This window comes from Dipteris shenzhenensis, chromosome 12, assembly GCF_047967505.1.
Source record: "Dipteris shenzhenensis isolate YYH24624 ecotype China chromosome 12, Dip_SZ_1.0, whole genome shotgun sequence".
Classification (NCBI taxonomy): Eukaryota; Viridiplantae; Streptophyta; class Polypodiopsida; order Gleicheniales; family Dipteridaceae; genus Dipteris; species Dipteris shenzhenensis.
Genome location: NC_141607.1, coordinates 16075384 through 16084639, shown reverse-complemented (window position 1 = coordinate 16084639; position 9256 = coordinate 16075384). Strand labels below are relative to the sequence as shown.

The window sequence follows — 9256 nt, the reverse complement described above, 5'->3', positions numbered from 1 at the left end:
TTGATGACATTCCAAGCTATGGCCTAGTGGTTTGGGCATTAGGCTTCCAAGCCCCATGTCCTGGGTTCTAATTTTGGAGCTGAGGCTAGGTGTCCTACCATGTGGTTGGGTGTGTGTGACTTGATCACCGTTGTGGACCTTGTGCTCACAGGTCTAGGGCAGGTGCCCCTGGATATGATAATGGGTGGGGTGGGTGTGTGGGAAAAAATAAGGTGAATGATATATCTATCATTCATCAGGCCCGCCCCTACTTGAGTGAAATGCGCAGAGCAAATATTAAATTGGAGGCCACAAATTCAGAAAGGGATGATGAAGGTGAAAAGTAAGAAGGAGATTAGGAGTGTGCAGAGAGGAGTAAATGTGAAGAGCCCAAAAGTCAGAAAAGAGGACCCCAAATCATCAATACTCTTTGCACGTTTGGAGCAGTTCGAAAACCAAAAAACAAACAAGGTGAATGATATATGTATCATTCATCGCGCATGCCTCTATGTGAGTGAAATGCCTAGAGAGAGCATAAGATTGGATAATCAATACTCTCTGCCAAGGTTGGGAGCAGTCGATGGAAATTTCAAACACCCAAAATAACACAGAATGCACCCAACACGTGCACCAATACTCTGTGCCAAGGTTGGGAGCGGTCGATGGGAATTTCAAACACCCAAAATAACACGGAATGCACCCAACATGTGCACTAGCCATAAATTAACAAGCAAGAGAGCATAAAAAACAACAATAATTTTTAAAATTTCCCATCTCAAAACCACAACCTTGACTTGAGACCAACCCATGGCAAGGCGAGAAAAAGGGAATTTTCACCTTCAAGACCAAGTCGTCACTAAGCAAGGGTAGGGGGGGAAACAAGGTGAATGATATCTATCATGCAAGAGGCTTGCCTTGCAACTACGAAAGCACAAACATAAGTGACAACAGAGTGCCATAAAGAAACACGGCCTCTGTAATCTTCTCTGCAATTGTCTCTGTCAAAACCTTAATCCTTCAATAAAACCTCAACTAACTTCTTGATGCGTGGAGAGCTGAATCAAATATTTCCACATGGGCAAGCATTTAAATTCAAAAATAAAATATTTTACCTTTTGAAAGGAGAGGAATCCCTTTAGGGGAAAAACAAGGCTGAACCAGGTTTGATTGGCGTGCCTTGTAGTTTTTCTTTCAGGATAGGATGTTCTCTCGGGTAGGGAGCACTAGTTGGGGGGTTGTTGTCGGAAATGTCTCAAATGCATGCAAAAGCGTGAGGTGGATCGGGCAAAATGTGGAAGGGTGCACGTGGGAGTTATCGTGCGAAAGGGAGCTCAAAAAATAAAGCCCCAAAAATAACAATTCTTTTTGGTTGGAGTGGGTCACTAACTTAGGGCCTTAGCACATGGATGGGGCTAGCATGGGTTTAGGATGGGAATATTTTTGTCATCATTACTCCCATCCTACACCAAGTGGTCTAGGATGGATTTAGAATGGGAGTAGCCACTTTTTCTCCCATCCTGGACCATGGCCTCTAGACCTTGGCAGCCAGAATGGGTTCCCCTTTTTTAGGGATTCAAAAACATGGAAGGATGACATGTGTCCTTGTCCCCACAAGGTCCCCACCTCTTAAACACATGAAATGATGCCATGTGTCCTCTTCCTCCTAAACCCATCCCTAGTTCTTTTTTTGTTAGTACAAGGTGGGATGGGAATAGGATAGAAATATGCATGGGACCACTTGGGACCACCTTTTCCCATTCCCATCCTATTTCTTCCCATGTGCTAAGTAGTAAGACCTACAAAAGGCAGGGCAGAAAAAAAGGCCCTTGTGATGTGAAGGTATTAAAGAGAGAGAGAGAGAGAGGGGACTTTGGGGTGGGGGTAGGTTCAATTGTTTTGTGTAGCTTTGGAGTTTCTGGCTATGGAGGTTTCTTCTTCTCAGTTTTGCTTCATCATCTTCTTCAAATCCATTCTCATACCCTAATTCAATTGCATCCCACAAAACCCTACCCCCGCATCTCATCTCAACAATTCAGGCGTTTCGCCTCTCCAACAATTTTCAACTGCATTGCTTCCACAGCTTTCCCCTGCGATTCTTCACTTGTAGCCCTCCAGGTTTTCGCTTTTTCTACAGTGCACGTTCTGAGCTTTTTCACGGTTCATATCCTTGTTTTGGTCCGCCTTTCAGAAAGTACATTTGGTTCGCCTTCCAGAAAGTACATTTGGTTCCCAATTTTCCCTCCATTTTGTCATTCAGAGAGGGGAATTTGTTGGTGGCATTCGTTTTGCCCTTACCATTCTATGGCACTGCAACGCCACAAGGTTTCTAGTGGATCTACAGGGGTAGCTGATGAGGCGTGGGACGAAATCTCGCCGCCTTCTATGACTGGTGTCAAACCTGAAAGCTCGTTCTCTCTGGAAGCAGGTAAATCGGATTTGCCCTGTACTTCGAAATCACATGCAACATGCTCGGCTCCTATTGGCACCTCGTCGACTGCTGGAATTGGAGCCGTGGATAATTGTTCGGGGAGCACTTTTCTGGATCTTCCACCCGTGTTAATTGCAGAGATTTTTAAGCACCTGGATGCTCGGGAGCTTAGCGTGGTTTCTTGTGTGTGCTCCCTTTTTCACCATCTGTCGTCAGACAGTCATGGCTGGAAGGACTTCTATTGTGAACGCTGGGGTGTTCCTTCTCCTGATACATCAAAGGGCGCTTCTTCCGTTTCGGAGAAGACATGGAGGGAATTGTACGTTGCACGAGAGGCTAGAAGCAAGGCATTCCTTGGACGATTTATCTCTGACATGATGCATGGCCATACTAAAGCTATCAGATGCGTCCGTCTACTCTCACCAGCCAAACTCATATTCACAGCAGGGTACGACTCTGTACTCAGGATATGGCATCTGGAAGAAGGTTTACCGGTCACTTGGTCTCGACCCCTTGTCTCCACTGTTCGGGCAATAGCAGTAGACATGAAAATGCTAGTTCTTGGAGGGTCAGATTACAAAGTGAGAGTCTGGCGAGCTGTGCCCGACCTTTCCCATATCTTTGATGTTTCAGGTACTATTCCAGGCGCTTCAGAATCGGTGCTCCCTGGGCATAGTGGACCCATCACCAGTTTGGGTCTGGATGATTCAAAAATTTGTAGTGGCTCATGGGATATGACGGTAAAAGTGTGGGACCGCTCTTCTTTGAAGTGTGTCAGGACGTTGATGCACAGGGATTGGGTCTGGGCACTTTCTCTACGTGGCCAAAGGCTCGTCAGTACAGCAGGTAGCGATGTTTACAGCTGGGATGTTGAGACAGGAGAGAATTTAAGAATGCGAACAGGTGCACATGTTGGCCAGGCTTATGCAATTGAGTGTAGCAGGTCAGGTCATTTTGTATTTAGCGGAGGTGAGGATGGCACTATCCGAATGTATGAAGATAAACCCTTGCGCAAAAGAGGCTGCACTGCAGCCACCAATGGACAACTTGCTCGAGGGAGCGAAGCTCTGGCTTGTTGGGAGCCTCATTCTGGAGCTGTTCATGCATTGGCCTTTGATGACCCGTGGCTTGTATCAGCCTCAGGGGATGGGTCCCTTGCATTGATGGATGTTAGGAAGATTATGAAGAAATCCAGTGCTTCTTGCAGGCCAGCAGCAAACGTCAATACCAAGTATCACTGGACCTCATGGGCAGTTGCATCTCCAAATGTTGAGCTACCACAACGCAGGCTGGTGGCTTCTAACCAAAGCTTTTACTCGGTGGATGTCGGAGCTGATAGGATAGTGAGTGCAGGGGAGGAGAAAGTTGTAAGAGTTTGGGACTTTTCCCAGGCATTGGAGATTGAACGAAGGGTACAGGCATCCAGGACCGTTCGACTTGAGCAGCGTCTTAGGCGAAAGCAAGTTGCATATCGACACAAAGGAAAGCAGGTTAGTGATGCTTGCAATATGACTGCAAAGATGGAGGTTCCAGAAGGGGCTCCAATGTGGCAAGGGAGGGGTAGTAAACTGAAGGCTTGAAGATATTTATTACTGTAATTACGTATTCAAAGTGTTCAGTTTCGATTATGCTTTGATGTGGCCAGAGTTGATATTGATTAGCTGATGGCCAGCAAAATCCTATTCTGACCGTAGTTTCAAGGCATTTGTACCCCCCCCTTCCCAATTTTCACCAACTTCCAACCAGAGAATGGATGGACGTTTTTCTAAGGGTTGCTCTCTTTCATATTGATGCTGATGCAACTGCATGCTGATTTAATTTTCAAGAAATATAAACATAGCTGTAGCCGTGATTATTGCTGTAAGGTTATGGTCATGATGGATGTTTTCTTAAACGCATTCTTTTCCATGTTGATGCAACTGCTTGCTAATTAATCTCTCACAAAATAAACAAAGCAGTGGCCATAATGACATGCGTTTGTGTTGAAAAGAGATCCAAAAGAAAAAGTAGCAAGAATCTTTTTTTTTCACAGAAAAAGAAAATACACATCGTTGGATTGGATCATACATAGATGGCTTTACAATGGTTTGTCACAAAAACATTGCATGCTTCCCTTCCCTCTCTCACTTGTTCCCATATTTGAAGTGTAGTATGTACATATTTGTCAACTTTGGAAAAGGTCTGTGTATAAAAGACAGTTTGCACTGTTGCCAGACGCGTGGCAAGACTGACATCGATGCCTAGTGTGGGTTTGTGGCTGAGTCAAGTATTTGCCCAACTAGTGACAAGTACTACATTGGGAGGGAAGGCTTCTTGAATGGAAATGCCACTGCAATCAAAATTATTGCTTGTTTCCATACTTGTAGTGTAGCATGTACTTTTGTTTTAAATTTGGAACAGATCTGTGTATAAAAGACAGTTTAAAGAGAGATCCAATAGAAAGAGTAACAAGAATCTTTTTTTTTTCAGAGGAAAAATATATATGATTGGATCATGCATAGATGGCTTTACAATGGTTTGCCAAAAGAACATTGCTATGTGGTTTCGTACCGCATGCTTGCTCTTCTCCTTTTGAAAGCTCTCATGAACATACAAAGGATACAAATGTGAGTCTGTTATACATCATGATGGGTGTCAATGATAGGGTTTCATTTCATGGAGGTGTTTTTCAGATAGGGTGTTACATCTACAAATTTGTGGGAGATTTGATTTATATTATTGAGCTGTGTTTGTGGCTGGTTTTCTAGATATCATGTATAGGAGCACCATGTGTTATACTCTCGCTAGAGATTTGTGGCATTTTCAATGTTGCTAGTTTGTTTTGAATAGAGCCTAGTAGCAATTCAGTCGTCATTTTGACTGACACAGGTCCTGTTCGTGACCAATTTTCTAGACCTTGGTAATTGATATCGTGTATTTGAAAATATTTTATTAATAAAATTTGAGGAGGTTGAGGGAGGTGGGTATGAGTTGGGAGGTTGCAGTTGATGTCATGTATTTTATTAATAAAATTTGAGAGTTGTGGCAGTTGATACCCTCTCCTTTCTCATGCTCCAGGATGATCTCTCTCAATTCTACTCACAGATTGATTCTATCATGTCTTGTGGATGTGATTTTGAGTGTATGAGAGTGAATGTAAGGGAGTGTGATGATGAACTGTTGGATGGTTTTAACATGCAACGGTTAAGGATCGTGTAATTGCAGTGAGACCTTCTTAAACCTTTGTGCGAGGCATGTGTGTATGCACCTCGAGAGAGATTAGGGATAGAGAGAGAATGTAGACGACACTAGATTGGGTCCCTGTACTCATGGAGGGACCCCTTCTTCAAATAGGGAAGAATTTATTTTATAAGTGGAGAACTGCAAAATATACAAATAACACTCCTTCAGAGAGAACGGTATGCAACTCGGGAGGATGACCCTTCAACACATTGAGAGTGGACCCACGAATGCTTGTGAAGCTATCCAATCTCAACCAAGACCGACTCTGCCCACACCGTAGATGTAGACCACTGCGCAACGCTATTGAAGAGACTGGTGCGTCCTGGGGCATGCAGCAGAGCAGTGTGAGAGAGAGATGAAGGCAAGACGGAAGTTTGGGAGATTTATATGGAAGCTGGGAGATATGGAGCTAAAGAGAGACGAAGATAGAGCTGAAAAAGCTCGAAAGAAAGCTGTTGAAACAGAAACCCCAATCCTCTACTCTGAGCCCTGGCTATGGAGTTGCGTAGGCACTCCCAAAAGGACTGCTGCACTTGCTGCTATCTTGTAGGGAGGTTGAAACTGTCAGGCTCTGGAGGGCAGCAAGGCCCCCTTTATATAGGGGTTGGAGGGGCTGGTTGGTTGGCCCCAATTAGCAGAAATAGCCGACTAGCCAGTTGGCTGGTGGGCCACAAATGCTACCCTCCAAGCTGCTTAGAGAGGGGCAGAAGGTGGCCTATAAAGGCAGCCTTCCCCCCAACCCATTTCCTTTGTTGTGGAGCCCTTTTGGGGCTCCTTCCTTGGCTGCTCCTGTCCCCATAACTTGGTCCAGCCCTTGTGGGCCCTTCTGGTCTACCCTAGGCTGAGATCTAGACCTAGCTAAATCCTAAGATGGAAACACTAGCCTATTGTCCTCCAACTTGACTTCTGACTTGACCTAAGGCTAAGAGACTAACCTACGCAGCTTGTGCTTGAATATCCCTGGACTAAGGGCCCTTCTGAGGCTCCTTCCTTGGCTTTGCTCCTATCCCCATAACTTGGTCCAGCCTTTGGGGGCCCTTCTGGGCTCCTACCCTAGGTTGAGACATAGACCTAGCTAAAATCCTAAGATGGAAACACTAACGTATTGTTCTCCAGTGAACAAGGACTTAACTTCTGACTTGACGTAAGGCTGAGAGACTAACCTATGTAGCTTGTGCTTGAATATCCTTGGACTAAGGCTCACAATGGGGTCACGGCATACAACAAAATATCCTATAATAGGGAACTATTTGCAATTCGTCGATGAAGCCAGTTGTCACCTTGCACCCAAGTGTAGAGGTGCATGTGACAACATTTCCTTCTTAACTTGGCTGCAATTGCATGGCCTCCAAGTAGTCCACCAATATGTGTGGGAACTCCAGGAAGAAACTTTCGCCCAGCCACACCGCTTCATGGGGGGTTTGATCTCAAAACTTTGTGTAGACTTTGGGGATCCGGCGCCTTGATCCATGCTTCCATTTGTGGAGAAGAATTTGCTCCAGCTTTATAGCTTCTGCATTGTTGATCACCTCGGGTTGCTGCTCATCTGTGATATCACCGGGTGCTGGGCCAATATATAGCTTTAACCACGCCATGTGAAAGACGTTATGCATCCTCCAACTTACTGGTAACCGCAGCTTCATAGAGACGTTGATCTTCTTATTGATGGGGAATGGTCTGAAACTTTTGAAGGATAATTTAGGGCATCGCGTGCCCACCTGTTTTAACCTTTGCTTTATAATCCTCCGATAAACCCAATCGCCCTCTTTATAGTTGACATCTCGATGGGACTTGTTGGCTTGGTGCGTGTTGTGCTTTGGTGATGCGGTCTTTAACTGGCTCTATGATCTTGGCCATGGATTCCAGAGTTTTATTGGCTTCGAGATATGGGGATATCATCTTGGTGAGGAGTGAAGAGAAAAAGCTGCTTCATACGGGGTACGACCCACGCTCGATGAATCGGTATCGTTCAATATGGCATGTACTAAAGGAAGGTACTGCTCCCACTTTGATTGCGCATCATGATGATAAGATTTTAGTACATCAAAATCCCATTGATTGCCTGTCAGTTCGCAGATGACGACTTCTAGAGCTTGGTGCCAAAGTTTTTGAACAGAGCCCTCCACAAATGCATGGTGAATTTGGAGTCTTTGTCCATGGTAATGGTCCATGGCAATCCTCTAATCGGGTACCAATACCCGATAAATAAGCAGACGATGTTTTCTGTGCTGGTCGTCTACTTGCATGAAATAAGCATACAAAATTTGCTAAAACGATCAACAATGGTTAGATATTGAGTGTTTCGCGTACCTACAGATGCGGGAAGGGGTCCCACAAAATCCATCGTGATGTCTTGGAAAGGTCCTTCTGGGATCGGTAAGGGCTGAAGCAATCCTGTCACTTTTTGATGGGACAATTTTACCTTTTGGTAGATTTGGTATCTCTGCACATAGCTATCTATATATATCCTTCCACATTTTGGGCTCATGAAAATTGATCCCTATTTGGGAATGGGGGCCCTCAGTGAGTACAGGGACCCTGTCTGGTGTCATATGCATTCTCTCTCTAACCCTTATCTCTATTCCTCTCTGTGTCGCATATACATATGCCTCACACAAAGGTTTAAGGAAGGTCTCGCTGTGCGATTACATGATCATTAATTGTTGCATGTTACATTGGTATCAACGCTTTGGTATGTAGTCCAGCTTGACTATTGCGAGTGCATGGTCTTGTATAGATCTAGAAAGGACACGTAGACCAACATCATGGAGCAACAGAGGAGACAAGGAAGCAATATTTTGACTACAAGGAAGACAAAGAAAGTACGCTTTCACCTAGCACTCAAGCAATGTTAGAGAAGCTCATGGAACAAAATTGATTCCTTCTGGCCCAGCTTGAAGAAACTTCATGGCAGTTGGGTGAAAGACATAAGAAGCTGGAGGAGACACAAAAACAACTGAAAGGAAAAAAAGCTACAAAGGAGGAAAATTCCTGAAGAAGGCGAGGAACTGTCAAAATTTAAAAATTTGCTCTTGATAATGCACAAGGAGTGCAAACAAGAGGTAGCACTTAGGCACGATGAGATGGCCCAAGAAGTTGCATCGACTCGATCGGGAAGCCACGTTGCTCCATTACAAACAGATGTTGGCCATTATGCAAGCTAGCATGAGCACACCTTCCCCCTCGTGTTCGACAACACCAAAGGTTACTTCAGACACCTAGTCCACTCCAAACAGTCTACAACCCATCAAAAGGACAATAGTTTCCAGAAGAAAGACAACAACAGTTAGCTGGTTAGAAAAAGGTGTCTAACCCCAAGATGACTCCAAATGAAAAAGCTAAAGTGAACAAAAGTGGTACCATGCAAAGCATCATTGTGTCCATTGCCATCATAGTGCCGAGCATGGAAAGAAAGACTCCCCAAATGGTTGGCCAAGAAGGTTGCGAAAGCGCCAACTTCTACGCTGCCATTGCTTTGGCACTCCAAGCTCCACCTACCTCAATGGCAAATGCAATTCTACCTACTTTGAATGCCGTAACCTTAATGGTCTTTGAAGGTAATAAGGATGGCATGTTCGACGAGCAAAAGAAGGCCCTCATCAGAGCCTATGGCACAGCTAAAGGGCA

General features: G+C 44.7%; 1 protein-coding gene across 1 annotated transcript; it reads left to right on the top strand.

Moving 5' to 3' along the window:
* The first annotated feature begins 1805 nt into the window (after positions 1 to 1805).
* Positions 1806 to 4152, top strand: FBX2 (F-box protein 2). The gene has a single exon (XM_087383077.1). It carries the CDS (start codon positions 2281 to 2283, stop codon positions 3985 to 3987), a length of 1707 nt encoding a protein of 568 aa, XP_087239203.1. The 5' UTR covers positions 1806 to 2280; the 3' UTR covers positions 3988 to 4152.
* Positions 4153 to 9256: the final 5104 nt, after the last annotated feature.

Bases quoted from the DNA above. Each gene is read 5' to 3' on its own strand.
- FBX2 (XM_087383077.1), top strand. From the start codon at position 2,281: ATGGCACTGCAACGCCACAAGGTTTCTAGTGGATCTACAGGGGTAGCT.